The following is a 24,543-nucleotide window of genomic DNA, read 5'->3' as shown; positions in this document are numbered from 1 at the left end:
CCCACCACAGAGCCGCCAGAACTTACACAGGACTGGGGAAACAGACTCTTGCAGGGCACAAACAAAACTTTGTGCAAACCAGTACCCAGGAGAGAGGAGCAGTGACCCCACAGGAGACTGACCCAGACTTGCCCGTGAGTGTCCAGGAGTCTCGGGCAGAGGCATAGGTCGGTGGCCTGCTGCAGGGTCTGGGGCACCAAGTGTAGCAGTGTGTGAGGAGGTTGCCATTTTCTTCATTACCTCCACCATAGTTTGGTCTCAGGTCAAACAACAGGGAGGGAACACAGTCCCAGCCATCAACAGAAAATTAGATTAAAGGTTTACTGAGCATGGCCCTGCCCATCAGGACAAGACCAAGTTTCCCCCTCAGTCAGTCTCTCCCATCAAGAAGGTTCCATAAGCCTCTTATCCTTCTCCATCAGAGGAAGACAGAATGAAAACCACAATCACAGAAAACTAATCAATCTGATCACATGGACCACAGCCTTGTCCAACTCAATGAAACTGTGACCCATGCCATGTAGGGTCACTCCAGACAAATGGGTCATGGTGGAGAGTTCTGACAAAACGTGATCCACTGGAGAAGGGAATGGCAAACCACTTCAGTATTCTTGCCTTGAGAACCCCATGAACAGTATGAAAAGGCAAAAAGATAAGACACTGAAATATGAGCTCCCCAGGTCGGGAGGTGCCCAATAAATTACTGGAGAAGAGAGGAGATATAACTCCAGAAAGAATGAAGAGAAAGACCCAAAGCAAAAACAACACCAAGTTGTTGATGTGGAAGTTGGTGATGGAAGTAAAGTCCAATGCTATAAAGAGCAATATTGCATGGGAACCTGAAATGTTAGGTTCCTGGATCAAGGTAAATTGGAAGAGGTCAAACAGGAGATGCCAAGAGTGAACATCAACATTTTAGGAATCAGTGAACTAAGACAGACTGGAATGGGTGAATTTAACTCAGATGACCATTATTTCTACTACTGTGGGCAAGAATCCCTTAGAAGAAATGGAGTTGGCAGCATAGTCAACAAAAGAGTCCAAATGCAGTACTTGGATGCAATCTCACAAACGACAGAATGATCTCTGTTCGCTTAGAAGGCAAACCATTCAATATCACGGATCCAAATCTAGGCCCCGACCAGTAATGCTGAAGAAGCTGAAGTTGAACAGTTCTGTGAAGACCTACAAGACCTTCTAGAACTAACACCCCAAAAATCTGTCCTTTTCATTATAGGGGATTGGAATGCAAAAGTAGGAAGTCAAGAGATACTTGGAGTAACAAGCATATTTGGCCTTGGAGTACAGAATGAAGCAGGTCAAAGGCTAATAGAGTTTTGCCAAGAGAATGCACTGGTCATAGAAAACACCCTCTTCCAACAACACAAGAGAAGACTCTACACACAGACATCACCAGATGGTCAATGTCGAAATCAGACTGATTATATTCTTTTTGCAGCCAGAGATGGAGAGGCTCTATACAGTCAGCAAAAACAAGACCAGGAGCTGACTGTGGCTCAGATCATGAACCAAACTCAGACTTAAATTGAAGAAAGTAGGGAAAACCACTAGACCATTCAGGTATGACCTGAATCAAATCCCTTATGATTATACAGTGGAAGTGACAAATAGATTCAGTGCTTTAGATCTTATAAGAGTGCCTGAAGAACTATGGACAGAGATTCACAACATTGTATAGGAGGTGGTGATAAAAACCATCCCCAAGAAGAAAAAAGGCAAAATGGTTTTCTGAGGAGGCCTTACAAATAGCTGAAAAAAGAAGAGAAGCAAAAGACAAAGGAGTAAAGGAAAGATATACTGATTTGAATGCAGAGTTCCAAAGAATAGCAAGGAGGATAAGAAAGCCTTCCTCAGTGATCAATGCAAAGAAATAGAGGAAAACAATAGAGTGGGAAAGACTAGAGATCTCTTCAAGAAAATTAGAGATACCAAGGGAACATTTCATGCAAAGATGGGCTCAATAAAGGACAGAAATGGTATGGACCTAAGAGAAGCAGAGGATATTAAGAAGAGGTAGCAACAAAACACAGAAGGACTGTACAAAAAAGATCTTCATGACCCAGATAACCACAAGGGTGTGATCACTCACCTAGAGCCCAACATCCTGGAATGTGAAGTTAAGTGGTCCTTAGGAAGCATCACTACAAACAAAGCTAGTGGCGGTGATGAATTCCAGTTGAACTATTTCAAATCCTAAAAGTTGATGCGGTTAAAGTGCTGCACTCAATAAGCCAGCAAATTTGGAAAACTCAGCAATGGCCACAGGACTGAAAAAAGTCTGTTTTCATTGCAATCCCAAAGAAAGGCAATGCCAAAGAATGTTCAAACTACTGCACAATTGCACTCATCTCACATGCTAGCAAAGTAATGCTCAAAGTTCTCCAAGCAAGGCTTCAATAGTACATCAACAGTGAACTTCCAGATGTTCAAGCTGGATTTAGAAAAGGCAGAGGAACCAGAGATTAAATTGCCAACATCTGTTGGATCAAGGAAAAAGCAAGAGAGTTCCAGAAAAACATCTATTTCTGCTTTATTGACTATGCCAACGCCTTTGACTGTGTGGATCACAATAAACTGTGGAAAATTCTTCAAGAGATGGGCATACCAGACCACCTGACCTGCCTCTTGAGAAACCTGTATGCAGGTCAGGAAGCAACAGTTAGAACTGGACATGGAACAACAGACTGGTTCCAAATTGGGAAAGGAGTACGTCAAGACTATATTGTCAGCCTGCTTATTTAACTTATATGCACAGTACATCATGTGGAATGCTGGGCTGCATGAAGCACAAGCTGCAATTAATACTGCTGGGAGAAATATCAATAACCTCAGAAATGCAGATGAAACCACCCTAATGGCAGAAAGTGAAGAAGAATTAAAGAGTCTCTTGATGGAAGTGAAAGAGGAGAGAGTGAAAAAGTTGTCTTAAACTCAACGTTCAGAAAACTAAGATCATGGCATCCAGTCCCATCACTTCGTGGCAAATAGATGTGGAAACTTGGAAATAGTGACAGACTTTATTTTGGGGGTTCCAAAATCACTACAGATGGTGACTGCAGCCATGATATTAAAAGACGCTTGCTCCTTGGAAGAAAAGCTATGACCAACCTAGACAGCATATTAAAAAGCAGAGACATTACTTTGCCAACAGAGGTCCATCTAGTCAAAGCTATGATTTTTCCAGTAGTCATGTATGGATGTGAGATTTGGACAATAAAGAAGGCTGAGTACTAAAGAATTGATGCTTTTGAACTGTGGTGTTGGAGAAGACTCTTGAGAGTCCCTTGGACAGGAAGGAGACCCAGCCAGTCCATCCTAAAGGAAATCAGACCTGAATATTCACTGGAAGGACTGATGATGAAGCTGAAACTCCAATACTTTGGCCACCTGTTGGGAAGAACTGTCTCATTGGAAAAGCTCCTAATGTTGGGAAAGATTGAAGGCAGGAGAAGAAGGGGATGACAGAAGATGAGATAGTTGGATGGCATCACGGACTCAATGGGCATTGAGTTTGAGCAAACTCCAGCAGTTGGTGATGGACAGGGAGGCCTGGCGTGCTGCAGTCCATGGGATTGCAGAGTCGGACATGACTGAGTGAACCGAACTGAGCTGTGTACATGTGTGTATAGCTGAAGTTTCAGTGAGGCAGATCTCAGTTACCTTTCCCTTCTCTTTTATGGTACTTGGTATATTCAGATTTCCCTTCTTCTTAGGTTGTTTTGGTGATTACCCATTCCAATATGTTTCTTGTTACCAAAGTTAGGAATATCCTAGAGTTCTTTGCATCTTTCCAGATCCTGGATTTATGTTTTCTTTCTTGTTTCTAAACATGTATAGTTTAGCTCTCTCTCTTTTTTTAAGTCTGGCACACAAAGGCATTGCTTATTAGTATTTAAAAGTATTGACTTTATTATTTCCTCTTTCCTAATTTAATTATTGCTGTCTTTTATTAATTTCCTCTTCCTGGTTTATTTTGTTGCACTTTGTCTGATACCTTTTTAAAAATTGTGCATGTGTTTATCTGTTTTTCCGCTGCTCTGGGCCTCTGTTGCTGTCTGCGGGCTTTCTCTGGTTGTGGCAAGTTGGGGCTGTTCCCCAGTTGTAGTGCGTGGCTGTGGTGGCTTTTTTCATCTTATGAATGAAAGTTGGTATTTTTTATTCAATCTCTGCTCATTCCATTCCCCAACCCCCGACCCAGACTGCCCATGACAACCACCATTCTACCTTCTGTTTCTGTCAGTTTGACTTTTTTTAAAATTCCACATATAAGTGCAAACATACAGTATTTGCTTTTCTCTGTCTGGATTATGTCACTTAACCTAATGTCCTCCGGGTTCATGCATGTTGTCTTAAATGGCAGGGTTTCCTTCTTTTATGGCTGAGTAGTAGTATGTGGAATTTTCTCCATCCATTCATCCACTAATGGACACTTCCCATGTCTTGGCTATTGTGAACTGCAGTGAACATACTGGAGTGCAGACATGTCTTTGAAACATTGGTTCCCTTTCCTTTAGATACATGCCCAGATGCGAGATCTGGGTCAGCACGGTGGTTCTGTTTTCAGTTTCTTCAGCAGCCGCATGCCGTTTCCCGCAGTGGCTTCTCCAGCTTCATTCCCATCAGTGGTGTGCGAGAGCTCGCTTCTCTCCAGATTCTCACCAACACCTGTTATGTTTTGCCATTTTGATGCAGACCGTCCTGTCGGGTCTGAGGTGGTACCTCACTGTGGTTTCGGTCTGCATTTCCTTGATGATTAGTGACGTCAGCAGCTTTCTCACGTGTCTGTGGCCATCTGTATGTCTTCTTTAGAAAAATATCTGTTTAGGCCCTTTGCCCAATTTTTAATTGTGTTGTTTGTATTTTTGCTGTTAAGTTGTATGTGTTTGTTATATAATGTGGAAATTAACCCCTTATTAGATATATAGTTGACAAAATATTTTCTCGCATTCCATAGATTGCCTCTTCACTCTGTTAATTGGCTTCCTTTGCTGTGAAAGAAACTCTTTAGTTTGATGTAGTCCCACTGGTCTGTTTTTGCTTTTGTTGCCTGTGCTTTGGTGTTATATCCAAAAAATCATTGCAAGGGGCAATGCGAAGTAGCTATTTCCCCATGTTTTCTTCTGGGAGTTTGACAGTTTCAGGTCTTCCATTTAAGCCTTAATCTATTTTGAGTTAGTTTTTGAGTAGTCTAGGATAGAGGTCTGTTTTACTTGTTTTCTTGTGAATATCTAGTTCTCCAACAACAGTTATTAAAGACACCACCCATTCCCCATTGTTTTTGGTGCCCTTTTTAAAGATTAGTTGACCTACACATGTGGGTTTATTTCTAGATTCTCTTTTCTGCGCTTATCACATGCCACAGTCAGCACAGAATGTTTTCATTCACTCTATAATTATTTACTGAATGTCTGATATATGTCTAGCAGAATGCTAGGATTATGAGACTAGATCCTTGAACTCATGGAGATTAATGTTAGTGTCTATAAACATACATTAGTGGATATAAACAATTAACTGGATGGTTATGCTAGAGTGATAGGAGATTGTGGAGTGCAGGGGCTGTGTGGGGGCTACCTGATGCTGTACTGGGATCAGAAAAGGCTTCTTAGGAATAGTTAGCCAGACACACAGTGGTGGGAAGTCATGATAAGGTGATATAATGCAGGTGCTGCAGTGGTAAGGAATCCACCTGCCAGGGCAGGAGACCCAAGAGATGGGGGTTCCGTTCCTGGGTTAGGAAGATCCCCTGCGGAAGGAAATGGCAACCCACTCCAGTATTCTTGCATGGAAAACTGCATGGACGGAGGAGCCTGGCAGATTACAGTTCATTGGGTCGCAGAGAGTCAGACATGACTGAGTGGCTGAGCACACAAGGTAATATAATGTGCAGAGACAAGACAGAAAGTCAAGGAGACTGGTAGAATTTCGTCACAACAAAGAGCTGCTGGTCATCGCGTGTGTACTGTATGCCTTGCTGTCTGCCGAGTACTTTCCGTACATTAACGTCTACGTCCTTATACTGTGTGGGGCGGCCGGGGAGCGGGGTGGGGCTGGGATAGGGACTATTATCCCCACAGAAAAAGAAATGAGGTCTTTCAGTTTTAGAGTAACTTGCCCAAGATCATACAGCTTGTGACTGGCTTGGATAGCTCCAGATGCGTAGTGTTGACTGTCAGACCCCATGGTCCTGCCCCTTCTGTTCTTGTCACTGATCCTGCCCTTGCATCACTGCCCCTACTCAGCCCCTGTATTTCGTCCTTGGTTCTCTACTCTGGCTGTGTGCTTCCCCTTGAAGGGTAGAGGCACCTTCAGCTTCTCTCTTCTGCATCATACAATGGCTTCAGGTTCTCTCTTCGGAATGGCTTCCAAGTTGTCCATTTTCCACGCCAGGTATGCTTTCCTAACGTCGCCTTTCCTGGTGGAACATGTGCTCAGTTTCCCACAGGAAGCCAGAACCCTTCACGTCCCAGGCTTCCTTAACCTGGGTCACCTGATCTGTTTCCCTGTGGAGACCGGCACAAAGCCTCCACTACAGTAGAACAGCTTATTCTCATCTGTGTATGTGATTCTCACTCTCATGCTCTTTCTTACTTCCTGACCTTGGCACATGCTTTTCCTTCTACCAAAAAATCCCCCTTCCCTCCTTCACATGGCCATGTCCTTTTAATGTTTCAAGTTTATCTGCATAAATTTTAAGCTATACCAAAATCTTCTCTGATTTTCCTGTTAAGTGTCACTCCTTGAAGCCATCATAGCGTCCTTTCCGTAGCATCTGTCCTACCACAGTCTTACAATTGCCTGTGTTTCGTAAGCCGTCCATCCCCTTACCAGTAGGCTCAGTGGTCATGGTCCTAGTTTGCCACCAAACTCAACACTTAATGTAGTGCCTGAATATGGAAGGCACTGAAAAATGTTTTGTTTGATGAGTAAATGAACAAAGGAATCAGTGAATGATGAATGGATCAATCTATTATATGTTTTCCACCTGAGTGCTTCTCCTTTACCAAAGTAAAGAAATTCCTTTTTCTTTACTAAATCCTACCAGTCCCTTAAGGGACTAGATTAAATTTTATCTCCTCCTTGAATTCATCTACCATTACTCTGGGGCCCAGTTAGTTTTCCTTTCTTTGACTTTCTTTAGCAGTTTTGAATTGTCTTCTTTTATTTTTTATTATGGGTATGTTTTGTCTCAGTCATATTTCTTGTGGGAGAAAGGGCTTATATTTCATGTTTTTTCTTCATATAAGATTTGGTATAGTATATGACTCATTGAAAGCTTCCCTGGTGGCTCAGACAGTAAAGAATCTGCCTGCAATGCAGGAGACCTGGGTTCCATCCCTGGGTCAGGAATGTACCCTAGAGTAGGAAACGGTGACCCATTCCAGTGTTTTTGCCTGGAAAATTCCATGCACAGAGGAGCCTAGTGGGCTACAGTCCATGGGGTCACAAAGAGTCAGACATGACTGGGCAACTGAGCACTCACACACATACGCAAGGCTCCGTGAATACCTGTGGATTTGTGGGACTTACCTGCTGTCTGAGAGACATGAATAAGTTATCAAGGAAACCACTGCTAATTGAAAGGTTAACCAAAGCTTTGTCTTATCGCACTTCCTACATGATCTGTCTCAGTAGTTGTTGACATTGATTGATTCAAAAAACATTTGGGTTCCTACTTGGTGCAGTATAATTTAACACATAAATTACATCATATCTATATTATTTACTATTTTTCATGCATGTTACTTTAGTCTACTCAGTTTTATTGTATTTTCAATAAAGGCAGAGTCACTTTTTGGTATTTGATTATCTCTGCAGAGCTTTTACATTAGCACACACATATACATACATAATATATATGTCTAAAGGTTGCTTAATGGGCTGTCATAAAATAGAATGCCATTTGTTATAGCCTTCAACGTGATGCTTATTAAAATAGCACTTAATCATTTATATTTTATGAGGATTATCCTTCATATAGGAAGGTTTTTAAAAAAAATTTTAATGTGGTTTTACGTATTTATTTTGGCAGTGCTGGGTCTTCATCACTGTGCAGGGTCTTTCTCTAGTTGTGGTGAGCCCACATCTCACTGCAGCATCCCCTGTTGCAGCGCATGGGCTCAGGGCACGCGGGCTCGGTAGCTGTGGCTCCCGGGCTCTAGGGCACAGACTCGGTAGTTGTGGCGCACAGGTTTAGTTGCCCTGGGGCACGTGGGATTTTCCCAGATCGGGGATCAAACCCACATCACCTGTATTGGCAGGTGGACTCTCTATTGCTGAGCCACCAGAGAAGCCTAGGAAGGTTTTTTTTTTTTTAATTGAAATTTACTTGGCATAAAATACTATGTTGGTTTCAGGTGTACTCATAGTGATTTAACATTTGTGTGTATTACAAAATGATCACCACATTAGTTTAGTAACCATCTGTCCCATATAAAGTTATTTCAGTTTTATTGACCGTATTCCATATGCTGTATAGTACATATGATTGCTTATTTATTTTCTACCTGGAGGTTTGTACCTCTAAATCCCCTTCACTTGTTTTACCTACCCCCAACACCCTCCCCTCCGGCAACTATCAGTTTGTCCTCTGTATCCTTGAGTCTGTTTAGTTTTGTTTTTCAGATTCCACATATAAGTGAGATTATATGATATTTGTCCTTCTCAGTCTGACTAATTTCACATAGCATAATAGCCTCTGGATTCATCCATGTTGCCCCAAATAGCAAGATTTCATTTTTTTATTGTGGCTGAGTAATATTCCATTGTGTATATACACCATAGCATTTTTTTATCCATTTGTCTTTTGATGGACACTTAGGTTGTTTCCGTATCTCAGCTGTTGAAAATAATGCTTCGGTGAATGTTGGGATATATGTATCTTTTCAAGTTAGTCTTTGTGTTTCCTTTAGATAAATACACAGATGTGAAATTGCTAAATCATATGACAGTTCTATTTTTAATTTTTTGAGGAAACTGCATGGTTTTTCCCATAGAAACTGTACCACTTCTATTCCCACCAATAGGTCACAAGCACTGCTTTTCTCCATATCTTCACCAACACTTGTAATTATTGTCTTTTCTATGATAGCCTTTCTAACAAGTATAAAATGGTCACATTATGGTTTTGATTTACTTTTCTCTGATTAGTGTTGAGCATCTTTTCATGTCTTTTGGTCATCTGTATGTCTTCACTGGAAAAATGTCTGTTCATATCCTCTATTCATTTTTAATGAGATTTATTTTATGTTGAGTTGTATCAGTTCTTTATATATTTTGGATATTAAGCCCTCATCAGAAGTATCATTTGCAAGTATCTTCTCCCATTCGTTAAGCTGCCTTTTTATTTTGTTTAGTTTCCGTCCCTGTGCAAACACTTTTTAGTTTGATGCAAGCATATTTGTTTATTTTTGCTTTTTTATTCTCACCTGAGGAGACAGATCCAAAAAAAATATTACTAAGGCCAGTGTTGATAAGTATATTGTGTTTTCTTCTAGGCATTCTTTGGTTTCAGGTCTTACATTTAAGTCTTTTTTTTAAGGTTTATTTATTTATATTTGGCTGTGCTGGGTCTTCATTGCTGCACATGGGTTTTCTCTAGTTGTGGCAGGCGGGGGCTCCTCCTTAGTAGTGGCGTGTGGGCTTCTTTTGCTGCAGAGCATGGACTCTAGGTGTGCAGGCTCAGTCATTGTGGCCCACAGGCTTTGTTGTCCCAAGATATGTGGGGCATCTGGGAATCTTCCCCAGACCAGGGATCAAACCCGTGTCCCCTGCATTGGCAGGTGGACATGCCATTTTTAGCCACTGGACCACCAGAGAACCCTTACCTGTAAGTCTTTAATCCATGCTGTGTTTAGTGTGTGCATGGTGTGAGAGGAGTCCAGTTTGATTCTTCTGCATGTAGCTGTCCATTTTCCCAACACTGTTTACTGAAGAGGCTGTCTTTTTCTCATTGTATATTCTTGCCTCCTTTGTCATAAATTAATTGACCATGTAAGTGTGGATTTATTTCTGGATGCTCTAGTTTGTCCCGTTGGTCAATGTACTGTTTTTGCCCCAGTACCATACTGTTTTGATTACAGTAGCTTTGTTCTTGTTGTCGTGTCTGACTCTTTGCAACCTCACAGACTGTAGCAAGCCAGGGTCCTCCGTCTTCCACTGTCTCCTGGAGTTTGCTCAAATTCATGTCCACTGGATTGACGGTACTATCTAACCATCTCTTCCTCTGCCGCCCACTCTTCCTTTTGCTTTGTAGAACAGTCTAAACTCAGGGAGGCATGAAACATCCAGCTTTGTTCTCCTTTCTCAATATTTGGTTATTCAAGGTCTTTTGTGTTTTTGAACAAATTTTAGAATTATTTCTGCTAGTTCTAAGGAAAATACAATTGATATTTTGATAAGGATTGCATTGAGTGTGCAGATTGCCTTGGGAGTATGGTCAGTTTTAAAATATTAATTCTCCTAATTTATAAGTACAGCATATCTTTCCATTTGTTTGTGATATCTTCAATTTCTTTCATCAGTGTCTTATAATTTTCCAAGTATATGTCTTTTACCTCCTTATGTAGATTTATTCCTAGGCATTTTATTATTTTAATGTGATTGTAAATAGGGTTGTTTTCCTAATTTCTCTTTCTAGTTCATTGTTAGCATATAGGAATGTAAAAGATTTCTGTATATTAATTTTGTATCCCTCAACTTTACTGAAATAATTTATTATGTCTAATAGTTTTTTGGTGGCATCTTGAGGATTTTCTATATAGTTTCATGTCATCTACAAACATTGATTGTTTTACTTCTTCCTTTCCAGTTTGAAATCTCTTTATTTCTTTTTCTTGTCTCATTACTGTGGCTAGGACTTCTAGTACTGTTAAATAAGTGGCAAGAGTGAGTATCCTTGTCTTGATCCTAATCTTAGAGAAACTATTTTCAGCTTTTCACTGTTGACTCTGATGTTGGCTATGTGTTTGTCATATAGGGTCTCTATTATGTTGAGACATGTTCCCTCTATGCCCACTTTCTGGAGAGCTTTTATCATAAATGGATGTTACATTTTGTCAAAACCTTTATCTATATCTATTGTGATGATCATATAACTTTTATTCTTCAATTTTTTAATGTGGTATGTCACATTGATTTATTTGTGGCTATTGAACCATGCATATATCCCTGGGATAAATCCCACGTAATCACAGTGTATAATGTTTTTAATGTATTGTTAAACTTGATTTGCTGATATTTTGTTGAGACCTTCTGCATCTATGTTCAGCAGTGATACTGACCTGTTACTTTTTTTTGTAGTGTCTTTGTCTGGTTTTTGCATCATGCTGATACTGGTCTCGTAGAATGAGTTCAGAAGCATTCCATCCTCTTCAGTATTTTGGAATAGTTTGAAAAGGATCAGCATGAACTCTTCTTGGGTAATTTCCACTACTCTATCTTCCAGTTCACTGGTCTGTTCTTTTCTATCATATAATCTACTGTTTATTCTTTGTAGTGTATTTTTTTTATTTCAGTTGTTGTATTATTAAGCTCTTTTTTGGTTCTTCTTTGTGTTTTCTATTTGTTAAACTTATTGTTGTATTCATCCATTTTTCTCCTGAGTCCATAGAACATCTTTAACATCATTACCTCTAATTCTTTACTGGGTGAATTGCTTATCCTACATTTTCTTCATGTGGATTTATACCTCTCTCACTTCATTTTGCCCAATTTTCTTTTTTATTTCTTCATACTAAGTAGGCTGGTTATGATTCCTGATTTTGGAGAAGTGGCCTTATGTTGGAGATGTCCTATGGGGCTCAGCAGGGCACTCCCTGTGTTCACTGGAGTCATATGCTCTTGGGTTGCCTCATGTTTGGGCTGTGTGAACCCTTCTCTTGTGGCATGGCCAGCTACTGTGGGCATGCTGGTTGGCAGGGCTGGCCCCTTGCAAAGGTGGCTGCCAGCCACTGCCTCATGTATTGGCTGCTTTCCCACTGGTGGGTGGGGCTGGATCCCAGCATAGCTGATCATGGGGCCTGTGAAGCCCAAGGCTGGTGCCAACCCTCTAATGGGTGGGGCCAGATCCTGGCACAGCTGAGTGTGCAGTCCATGAAGTCCTGGGACTGGTGCCAACCAGCTGGTGGGCTGGTAACCTCCAGCACAAAGAGGTTAAAGGGAGCTCTCCAAAATGGTGTTTGTCAGTGCTGGTGTCCACATGGTGGAATAAGCTCCCGAGAATGGTTGCCACCAGTACCTCCATCCCCAGGGGAGTCCTAGTTGCCACTCCCCTCTCCCGGAGGCTCTCCATGATGAGCAAGTAGATCTGACCCAGGCTCCTTTCAAACTGCTGAGACTCAGAGCATGAGAGATTTTGTGTGTGTTCTTTAAGAGCAGAGTCTTTGTTCCCTGTATCCCTCTGGCTTTCTCAAAGGTAAGGCCTGCTAGTTTTCAAAGCCAGACATCCTAGAGGCTCATCTTCCCAGTACAACACCCCAAAGCTAGGGAACCTGATGTGTGGTTCAGATCCCTTTGTGCTAGAGGAGGACCTCTGCAATTGTGATATTCTTTCAGTTTGAGAGTTGCTGATCCAGGGATGTGATTCTGACTACACCCTTCTTAGTCCATCCCTTCTACTCAATTTTATTATGGTTCCTTCTTTGTATCTTTAGACATACAAAATCTTCTCTGCTAGTCTTCAGGTTGTTCCCATAGGTAGTTGCTATGTAAGGAGTTATTATGGTTTACCCCTGCAACAGGTGAGTTCAGGGTCTTCCTACTGTGCTATGCTATGCCATCTTGAACACACTCCCCCCTTTTAGGAAGCTGATTTTATAACTGCTCTCCATTTTTTATATGTGAAGATTTGGAATTAACTTTGCTAATTGACATAGTCAAGCCATTGCCCAAAGAGAAAAATCTCAAGTGTCTACTGAATAATAAAAAAGAGTTCCGTATGACTCTTGTCTCTTTTAAGCTTTTATAATCTATTATGTCATTTATTTACCACTTATTAGTTTAAAGATTTCATAAAGAAAATTCATATCTGTTATGTGTTAAAATCCCATAATTAGTTAATTCTCTCTAAAATAATTGGAATGAATAAGTAAACATATAATTAAATAATTTGTGCTGAAATTTTACCTCGGGCAATAAAAACCATAATATTTACATCATTATTTTTAAGTCTTCTAAAATATGTGGTATTTCTTTAATATTAAAATAACAATTATTTTTTCCTTCCTAGACAAGTGGAATTACTGATATAAAGGTAGGTCATTTCTGAATTACTAGAGCTTTGATAACTTTTCTGCTTAAGTGTGAAGCTTCCTGATCATTTACACTTAGGGGAAAAAGGTTGAAAGTTCATACCCACCCAGTAGTAGAAACAGCAGTCTTGCACTCAGTCCTTTACCTATTGCATACCTGGGGCTGTGACAACCCCCATTTTCCTTTGGAGAATTTACTAATGGGACTAACCACCTGGCATATAAGTTTTTCTCTGGTCTCAGTGACATACTTAAGACCAGAATTAGCAAGAGGTTTTTGGTTTATTTGGATATTTTTTGGTGTTTGTTTGTTGCTTTGAAAAAGATGTTTTCCATGGATTTGTGCAAAAGCTTGACTATATAGAGAAAAGTGAGGGGTTTATCTTTATTCTGCTCCTGGGTAATTAACGAAGGATCAAGTTTATCATGATAGGCTTTTTTGTGACTCCATATTTACTTAGACTTATATTTGTATTTGTTAAATTTTCTTTCACTTAGGGAAGGTGTTATAAAATTAGATTTAGTCAGAACTCAGAACTTAGAGTAATTTTTAAGACTAATTGGCCTTTCACTATCCATACAGTTTGCTAAATAAAATAACAGCATAAAAATTAGTACCCTCATAAGCATCTAAAGGGCTTCCCTAGTGACTCAGTTGGTAAAGAATCTGCCTGCAATGCAGGAGACCCAGGTTTGATCCCTGGGTCAGGAAGATCCCCTGGAGAAGGGAATGGCTACCCCCTCCAGTACTCTTGCCTGGAGAATCCCCATGGACAGAGGAGCCTGGCAGGCTACAGTCCTTGGGATCACAGAGTCGGACTTGACTATGTGACTAACTTTAAGCATCTAAAACATTCATTTACATGCTATAAATTAATATACTAACCTTAAAACATGATTAAAGTCAGCCCTTCTATAGAAATACTTTGTTAGTCTAACTATTATTTAAGAGAAAAAGTACTCTTATAAAATACTATCATTCAGACAGTTCAGTAACCCAACTGTGTGCTCAAGTAAACAGGCGCCATGAGGTTTCACCATTTCAAGAAGAAAAGTCAGTTAAAACTATGAAACCTTAAAATTTGGAGGGTGGGGGTAGGGAATAAGAAATTGATTGGGCCTGTAAAAAGAACCCATCAACAATACATAGGTAAAGTTTAATCAGTGCCTGTTTTCACATGATAAGCATCTACTGGAGAATATATTTTTAAAATCATTGAAAAGTATTTAGGAAAAAATGAAATGAGAGAGCACCAAAAATGCTATCTAGAAAAATGGAAAATGTTTTAAAATACAAATTGTATAAATCCATTACCTGTGTAATTCTTTCAGGTCATACTTACAATACTTATTTAATTATGGTACATTTAGAAAATTGTGTTTTTTTAAAAAAAAATCATTACTATCATTCTTAAATACTTTAAATCAACACTGGGCAGAAAAGTCACAGGTGAAATCTAATTTTATAGAAAAATTTTGAATGAAATCATAACAGAGCAGCAGACTATCAAGAATTATATATTTTGACTAGGTGATGTCTTTTTAGGAGAAAATTTTGAATCTTTTCCAAGATTGTTTTTCAAACAGATCTGCCCATGAGTGTTCTCCTTTGGAGAGGAAAATTGTATTAGGTCTACCTTCTTTATATTTATCACAAATGGGCTCGAATTTTAGAATAAGCAAACCTGTCTCCTTTAAAGCAGATTATAGATTACTTTTTTATCTGTACTAGTATATCTCAGGAGAAGGCAATGGCAACCCACTCCAGTACTGTTGCCTGGAAAATCCCATGGATGGAGGAGCCTGGTAGGCTGCAGTCCATGGGGTCGCACAGAGTCGGACACGACTCAAGCGAGGTAGCAGCAGCAGCAGCAAGTATATCTCAAATGAGCAAAGTTAACATATACTAAAGGCAAGGGCCTAACAAGCAGAGAAATACCTTGAATGACCCTTCTTTCCCAAAGGTCACATTGGCCAATATTGTTTTGAGAACGTTTGACCTCCTGGAGCATTTTTTTCCATTCAAAAGTAGACCTTTCTAAAGATTTTTAAACTTCTGTAAAAGGATAGTGTAGGTGGCTCAGACGGTAAAGAATCTTCCCATAATGTGGGAGACCTAGTTTCGACCCCTGGGTTGGAAAGATACCCTGGAGAAGGGAATGGGAACCCACTCCAGTATTCTTGCCTGGAGAATTCCATGGACAGTGGAGCCTGGTGGGATATACTCCATGGGATCTCAAAGAGTCGGACACTACTGAGCAACTAACACATATACATAATAATTAGGCAGTAAACAGAAGTTTTAATGAACAGATTTGGCCTTTGAAGCAAAACATAAAACAGGTAAGCCTTTTTTTTTTTCAGGTAAGCATTTTTAATGCTTTAATATATACATTTCTATTCCTATTTATCAATATTGATATTAATATAGTAAATGAATAATTTAAAATGTGCAATTAATCAAAAATTTTTTGAGTGACTTTATCACATGCCAGCCCATATGCAATGGCAGTCAAAGCCTTAAATTTAGAAACTTAAAAATGACAATTCTAAGCCATAATCATCTATAGTCTTACGAGCTTTTAAACATCGAAAATTGGAGCTTCAAAAAGATATTTTACTCATGTTATGCTTTTTGTACTAAAATATTACTCTTCTGTAAGCAGGGAACTATTGTTTAATCAGCATAATTCATGGGTATTCAAATCATAGTTCTATTATAAAGGACTTCATGGGGTTATTTAAAGCATTTTCATGAGTTTTCATGTCAGAATATATCCTGTTTTTTAAAATTTTGTGAGAGAAAAAGTTTAGACTCTCCCTAAGAAACTTCTTACAGCATTTAATTAACATAGCATCAGAAATCTTTAATCTTGCTCTAAATTTTTCATGTTGTGATTTAAATATGTTTTTTATTCTTTTATGACATTAACCATTGGGTTGCCCATACCAGACAATAAAACTTTTTCATGATGCTGCATTGCTCAAGACTGTGTTATTGGCACAGTCTCATCCAGGATCTAGTGATCTTGGTATAGAATGGCCCAGAATCAGACTGCCATCATATTGATTTAATATATAATTTTTCATACCACCCTACAGTGAGGGGTTGATATGTGATTTTCTATAATGACATATATTGTTTTAATGTGGAAAACAAATCTTTTAAAATTAAAAGATATGTTAATTCTGGTTCCATTACTAGTCAGCACTAGAAGGCATACCCTATTAACACAGAAAGTCTTAAAACTAACAATTTGTTCTAGCTACAGAGAACAGTAATGCATGCAGTGAGCCTTTTCTGTACTGGAGCATGGGCATCCCCTTCACTGTGATGTGTTAAGTGGCAGCTGTCACTGAGGACCTGTGTTGTGAGAAGGTGGGAGGTGAAGAGAGACATTTAGGAGGTACACAGGAGTAAAGTCACATGAGTCGACTTACAGGAAAGGGTCTTTCCAACATGTGTCCAAATGCACAGAAAATATGCATCTCTTGTATGTAACAATTTTTTCAATGATAGTTTATTTTATTCTCTAGAGTGTAGACTTCACTAACAGGGAACATTCAAGGCATACATCTATTAACAAACTGGAATACGAGAATGAAAGGCTCCGAAATGATCTTGCAAAACTTCATGCCAGTGGAAAATCAACATGGGCTAATGTAAATACCTATGAAGAAGCAGGAAGGTATGCCTATCAAAGCCAAATAAAAATGGGGTAAAAATGAAGATGGGTTTGCCAGCTCCACTTACATAAGGATATAAACATACAAACATTCAAGTGAAATTTGTTTTTAAATAATCAAATTGTAATTTTATACACTTTCTCTTCAGCCGCTTAAAATTTGTTTATGGGGACAATTCAATAGTCTAGATATACATGAAATTCTATGGTCTCAGTAGCTTTCCAAGGATAACAGTGAAATGAGTAGACTGTTAAATGAAATTTTGTCAGTTCGGAACTTTCTTAGAACCTGATGTGGCATACAGAATGTACAAAAGTAATCTTTTTTTTTTTTTTTATGTCAGAGTACAGGAACGGCTACCTACTCCAGTATTCTGGCCTGGAGAACTCCATGGACTGTATAGTCCATGGGGTCACAAAGAGTCGGACATGACTGAGCGACTTTCACTCACTCACTCACAGGCAGATAGCATGTCTGGCTTAACTTCAGATACATGTACACTTTGTACTGATGCTCCATCAGTGGAGACAGACTGTGGTCTTTTCACAGGAGAGAACCTGGGGGTGTGTGAGAGGGGTCTTCTGTGAGTGAAGAGAAGCATGTGGAAAATCAATACCTGCTGCCTACATTATCCCCAGGCTCTTTAAAATGTCTTACTTCAAAATTTAAGTAAATATATCAGCCTTAACATTTGACTAATTTCTTCAACTTTAATAAAATATGTTTGGAATCCGAGCTGTCTCTGGAGTTCTTTCACCATTTTCCAGCACTGGGAAAATGCTCAGCAAAACAAACAAGTTTCTTTTCTACAGGATTTTGCAAAGCCATTAATGTGCTAATTACTCTGTGAGTTTCCAGGAACAGGTATGGTGTGCAGTATTCCCCAAACTTATTTGATATGAGGTTTATTAACATTCCATGGTGCTGAGAAATGGTGAATCAATAGGTCCAGACCTAACATCAGTACAACTTTTGTTTAAAAGCTCATAATACTTAGCATGAAAACTTCACATACAGATAATTAATATTTGCAGCTTTGCGGAATTCAAATATTTAACCTTTATTTTCCCATCTGACAAGTAGGGATAATAATTATAAGGGTTTTCTGAGGATTATAGGAGAAAACCTATTTCTTTGTAAAATGTATAATTCCCTAAATGTTAGACATTATCATTGATACTATTATTCTAACAAAATTGTTAATATTTACAATAATATTGATACTTCTCCAACTCCCAGTACCTAAAAAGTATATTTTGGTGGATAAACAATGACTGAATCTGACATTTCCTCTAAAGATAGTGCTGTTGGGGAAGGGTGATGCCCGGCTCCCTAAGTAGCCCAGTGCTACAGGTACAGTCCTTAAGTCCAGGGGCTGTACTTGACACATCTGCTCAGCATCCTCGTGCGTGTAGTACATCCTTTCCCACTCTCACCACCCTGACCCTGTGTGTGCCGGAAGGATATGTTCTAACCCAGTGTTAGAAACAGCAAGCACTCAGAAGTGCTGAACTAATAGCTCTTCAGGTGGTCATGGGAGGGAATGAGAGAAGCCTGCTGCTGCTCCACAGGGGCGCTTCTTCGGTCGGTAGGGTGGTATGTTCCGGGCAGTGCAGCGAGAGTCCAAAAGGGATGTGGAGAGGATGAGGGGCGTGCACCCCAGCCAGAGGGCACCTCCCTGCTGAGTATCCCCATGTTGACTGGCCAGGGTAACTGCAAATCTGTCCAGAAAACCTAACCTTGATCTGGGGGTAAGAATATAATTTCTAATATAGAATAAACCCTTTACAACGCACTTCTCTCCCCATGGATACATTTCTCCATGGGTCACATCCCCACCCCCTGTATGCGGTTTTCTCTCTGTAAGAGAAAATCAGCACCCCAGTGATGTTATGAAGGGTCTTCACCGCGTCTTCTCCAGCCACTGGTCTGTATTGCACCCCTGTTAATGCAGAACATTGTTTCCTATTCTTGCTTGTTGGGAATAACTTGGAAAGCCTCAGGTGAAGGTACTAGATGTTCTTCTTTAAACAAAAAGACAGCTCCTCTGCCTTTTCCTGTCTTTAATCAGTGTTTTTATTGTTTGGATTGCTTGGGCAGTACGGAATGTGTTAAGAGTGCCTAACGGAAACAAGGCAGCAGAGGGCACGGAGCAGTGTAAGAGGTAACATGCTCAGCGGGAGACTGTCTTAATAAGCAGCTTGGGCGACTGTTCCTACTGCAGAGCCCTGTGTCCTGCCAGTCTCATTTGTTCAGAGTTTCATTAAATTTGTTTTAATGGCTTGTCTGATTTCAATGTTCTCCAGTGACCTGATTTTTAAAAGAAACAGCATTTCAAATGTTCTGAATAAATTAGTACCATGTAAAACCCACTATGGGGAAAGAATTGTTGAGAGGCAAGGACACTGTGAACTCACTGGTGGAGAACTGTAAAGCACATATCTATTAATTTTAGCAAGTGAAAAAAGGCAATGTCCTTTCCTTCCCTCACAACACAGCTCAGTGAAGTCAAATACTAAAAGCTGTATGTATTTATTAGGAAGAAAATAATCAAAAAACACACAGTCATATTTACATATCAATGGCTAATACAATAAGGTCTTATTAAAGTATTTTAGAAAGGAAAAAGCTTTTAGATAAAGGTATGGGAACATAATGTTCCACAACATTTTAAAGTCTGTAGTCTAATTTTTAACCCCTTCTTGCTTTTGACTGAGAAAGATTTGTATAATGTATTATTAAAATAAGCTTTTGTCTACTTGGAAGTTAACTCGGTTTTTCTTGCTTTTTACTCCTGTTAGAAGTGATAAGATTTTTGTGCTCATCCACTTAAAACGTGAAGCATTTTAGGATATTTCAAAGGATTTCTTTTCCAATAAAAAGTTATTCAGCACTTTAAAAAACTTAATGGAGTTCCTTGGTGGCCTAATGGTCAGGATTCCAGGCTTTCACTGCTGTGGTCCCAGGTCAGGGAGCTGAGATCCTCAAGCAGTGTGATGGCCTAATGGTCAGGATTCCAGGCTTTCACTGCTGTGGCCCAGGTCAGGGAGCTGAGATCCTCAAGCAGTGTCATGGCCTAATGGTCAGGATTCCAGGCTTTCACTGCTGTGGTCCCAGGTCAGGGAGCTGAGATCCTCAAGCAGTGTGATGGCCTAATGGTCAGGATTCCAGGCTTTCACTTCTGTGGTCCCTGGTCAGGGAGCTGAGATCCTCAAGCAGTGTGATGGCCTAATGGTCAGGATTCCAGGCTTTCACTGCTGTGGTCCCTGGTCAGGGAGCTGAGATCCTCAAGCAGTGTCATGGCCTAATGGTCAGGATTCCAGGCTTTCACTGCTGTGGCCCAGGTCAGGGAGCTGAGATCCTCAAGCAGTGTGATGGCCTAATGGTCAGGATTCCAGGCTTTCACTGCTGTGGCCCAGGTCAGGGAGCTGAGATCCTCAAGCAGTGTGATGGGACCAGAAACACACAAACAAGACTAAGAATGAGATGAGACTGAATCTGGCAATGGAGGTAGTCAATGTTTTCAGCGTTTTTAGAATTAAGTTAGAGTTTTGAAGTTTAAGGATCATTTGCAAGCTAACTTAGAATAGTGGTATCCAGAACGATTAATATATAACTAATTTTAATGGCAAATCAGTTTTGTAGTGTATGATGGAGTTTTATCTCTATATATAGTTCATACTTAAAACTGAATATATGGCTTTAAGAATTATATCATGTGCTGCAAAGATACTGGTAATCACAAGCTAATCAATAAAACTGCTTCAGACCTAGTCAGGAAATTAAAACTTTCTAACACTAAAACACCACAAAGTCAGGTTTGTCATAATCACTCTACAGGATCTCTTGTCAAGGAATGAATAGTTATTTATCTAGAAGCAAAAAAGTAAGCTGAGTCAGTTTTGCACCAGGGTCTTGCTCAGGAGAGAAAAACACAGTAGCCTGAAGGGTTCCAGGCTCGGAAATAATGGAATCAGGCGTGTTATGTGGAGTGTTAGAAGGGGAGGCCAGAAGTGGTAAATCAGCCTAGTTTGTCAAGGGATCCCCTTTCGTGCTGAAGACAGTACACTGTATGTAGCCCAGGGAGGCTTGTAAACTCAACGGAGGGCCAGGGCTGTGTAGACGGACGGCTCTGTGAACTGTGCGGTTGGCTCAGCCCTCAAGCCAGCCCGAGTTGAGTAGAGCTCTCTCCAACAAAAACGCCGGCTCCTGCCCTCCTGGCAAAGCAAGGAGAGGCCTTGCAATAGGGTCTATGGAACAGACCAGCTTGTGAGATGGTAGTAAAAGCTTTCTGAAATAATTTTTAAGATAGCTTTTAAATTGATATACTTAGCATTTTTTTTGCAAGGTGGTTTTGGTTTTATGAAGTATTTGAATAGCTGTATTCTTGAAGAAGAACTTTTCTGTCATATAAAGATGATTTAAAGCAAAAGTGCTTTGCTTCATAATGTAACTTTCCTTTTCATTCTCTGCACTTTATTGATCTTACAATAAAGAAAATGTTCATGTATAAATTTTAGTAATTAAGATCGTAACGTTGTATCTATACATCCAAAGCAAAATGGATAATTATTTAGATAATTTAGGGCAAATAATACTTTCCCTGAAATCTCTGTATAATTGAGATTACAGAGGGATGTATATTTCTTGAACCATTTCTATAATTATCTTATTTTTTTCCACTGTGCTTTGAAGTATAGATGGACTCATTCAGATTAAAAGGTTCAACTGAAGATTCTATGCAGATGTACAAGGCAATTGTTATAATTCTGTTTGAATTGTGGGATGTTTCGTTTTATTTTGCACATCATAAACCATGTTATTTCAGTTTAATTTGCTGTTCTGTTTCCATGGTAATTATGGTTTGGAAGAATGGATTAAAAAAAATCCATTTCAAGATAAATAAAAATGGAAACCATGTTTTGTTTTTATGTACTAGTTTACAGATGCCTCACTTAACTTTTATTGCTATTTGTATGCATAGCTTTGAAAACGTTTGCATAATAAAAGAAGTCTATATAGATAGATAGTCTTTGGATAAGAACAGAGAAAAATAATGTAAATTTTTTAAACTGTGTAAAGTTAAAATATGAAGACTTTGAAAATGGTTAATCAATACCTGTAGAGAATTTGAATTGTTAGTAAAAATAAATAACTTTAAATTGAAAGGATTTTTATGTTTCCATGGTCTTTGATGATTTTGATTAAACCCCATTTTCATGAATTAATATTCAGAGAAGATACTTATTTAGTTCCAAACAGCCCATACTGTTAGGACCTTTTTGTGTAAAATTTTAGGGTAAGTTGGTTTGTTTATTTTATTATTCATTTGTTTAGTCAGCACACCAAAATTTAAAATCCCACTGGTATTTTATTCAGTCTAATCTTCTACCCTATATTTTGGCACAAACAACCAATTCTATACTGTGCTTTTCATCAAACTGTGGAGTTCAATTCTCATAACAACCCTTTTTTATAAATGAAAAAATTAAAGTTACAGGTAAATATAGTTACCTGTTGCTCAAGGTCATACAACTAAGTGTGGAGGAGTTTAGGAGATAATGTAAATTGAAAACATACTATAAATTATTAAGCTCGACATAAATTATAATTATTATTATTGTATGGAGACTTATTCTAGTGTGAAAAAAAAAAAGAGAACAATTATGTTAAGAAAGCCAGTGAGGTTAAGTAAAATGAGAATAGGAAAAGAGTGTCTGTTTAGAATTGTCAAGGGTAGCCATGTTAGCTGTTTAAAAATTTTTTCTCATACTGGTTTAATGTCATTTAATTAAATAGCAAAGAGACAAAACAGTAAAACACAGAAAGAGAAACAATATAGGCAATAAGAATGGCAGAATATTTTTAGCAATTATGAAAGTTTCCTGCTTCATTATTAATTGTTCTAAGTCTTTTAAGTGGAATAGAAATTGTCAGCAAAATTATTTTCAAAGACATACCCAGATAACAAGCCCAAATATTTTATTGTGCTTTCCCCACAGTTAGAAATCAGAGAAATTTAAATTCTTAGCTCCATAAATAAGCAGGTGACCTTGGTATCAATAATGACAACCAGTCCTTCTCTTTTAGATTTAACCACGATCGTGAGCCAAACAGAAGCGCAACACCTCCATTGCCGTCTTTGCCATTTCAAACCAAAGAAATAACCAGTCCTTTGGTTAGTGATGAGGAAGTATTCCCCATGGTGAGTTGCTGACTATTGGTTACTATTTTCTCCTTTATGGAGTGAATACTCTTACACTGATACTGATATTACTGATATGTACAGAGTAGTTTAAAAAAATATATTGCTCTTTAAATAAGACTCCAAGATGGGTCTGCAAGTAATTCAGCAGTGACTATCTATAGAAGGAAAAGCATCCATAATGTTTCGTGAAGTATTTCACCTCAAGTACAGGCTGAAATTACTGGTGACTTTTAAATATGCAAGTCACTTCTGGACATTCCATGAGCCTTAAAGATCTGTATATTTTAAAGAGCTACAAGTGATCTTTTGTGACTGTTTTAAAAAAAAAATCTCTTTTACTGACTCTGACATACATACAGAAAGATGCACAAATCAGAATTGGACAGCTTGATGAATTATTGAAAAGGCAACAGAGCAGTGCAGCTGCCACCCAGGTAATAAACAGAGCATTAGTAGCGTTCCAGAGGCCCCCTTCCCACGCCCTTCCAGTCACTCCAGACTGCTCCCAAGATAACCACTGTCCTGACCTTTTAAGTCATAACTTGGTTGTAGCCATTTGTAAATTTTAGAAAAATCGTATCATGCTGCGTGTGTTCTTTTGTATGGATTCTTTCTCCCACCGTTGTTTGAACATTGTTTGATGAGAGTCATTATCCATATTGTTGGCTGTAGTTTATCCACTTTTGTTTCTCTATTAGTATTACATTATATATATATACCATATATAATGATATGATTATCCATAATGATACAATTTATCCATTCCACTATTGACATCAGATCAGATCAGATCAGTCGCTCAGTCGTGTCCGACTCTCTGCGACCCCATGAATCGCAGCACACCAGGCCTCCCTGTCCATCACCAACTCCCGGAGTTCACTCAGACTCAGGTCCATCGAGTCAGTGATGCCATCCAGCCATCTCATCCTCTGTCGTCCCCTTCTCCTCCTGCCCCCAATCCCTCCCAGCATCAGAGTCTTTCCCAATGAGTCAACTCTTCACATGAGGTGGCCAAAGTACTGGAGTTTCAGCTTTAACATCATTCCTTCCAAAGAAATCCCAGGGCTGATCTTCTTCAGAATGGACTGGTTGGATCTCCTTGCAGTCCAAGGGACTCTCAAGAGTCTTCTCCAACACCACAGTTCAAAAGCATCAATTCTTTGGCGCTCAGCCTTCTTCACAGTCCAACTCTCACATCCATACATGACTACAGGAAAAACCATAGCCTTGACTAGACGAACCTTTGTTGGCAAAGTAATGTCTCTGCTTTTGAACATGCTATCTAGGTTGGTCATAACTTTCCTTCCAAGGAGTAAGCGTCTTTTAATTTCATGGCTGCAGTCACCATCTGCAGTGATTTTGGAGCCCCCCAAAATA

General features: G+C 39.2%; 1 protein-coding gene across 6 annotated transcripts in view; it reads left to right on the top strand.

Moving 5' to 3' along the window:
- Window positions 1-24,543, top strand: part of DEUP1 (deuterosome assembly protein 1) — a 143,541-nt gene that overhangs the window by 93,940 nt on the left and 25,058 nt on the right. For 4 of the 6 annotated variants that reach the window (XM_070365146.1, XM_070365145.1, XM_070365143.1 and 1 more), the window contains 3 exons: window positions 13,250-13,273; window positions 16,809-16,960; window positions 23,049-23,163. The exons of 1 other annotated variant lie outside the window; for it this stretch is intronic. In XM_070365146.1, coding sequence (XP_070221247.1) covers window positions 13,250-13,273; window positions 16,809-16,960; window positions 23,049-23,163 — 291 coding nt within the window. Of the gene's footprint in view, window positions 1-13,249; window positions 13,274-16,808; window positions 16,961-17,301; window positions 17,796-23,048; window positions 23,164-24,543 lie in introns of those variants that run through there. One more of the 6 variants, XM_070365144.1, reaches the window with a different exon arrangement.

This window comes from Bos mutus, chromosome 29 (assembly GCF_027580195.1).
Source record: "Bos mutus isolate GX-2022 chromosome 29, NWIPB_WYAK_1.1, whole genome shotgun sequence".
Taxonomy (NCBI): Eukaryota; Metazoa; Chordata; class Mammalia; order Artiodactyla; family Bovidae; genus Bos; species Bos mutus.
The sequence above is the reverse complement of the archived record's forward strand: the minus strand, read 5'-3'. Positions and strand labels throughout refer to the sequence as shown.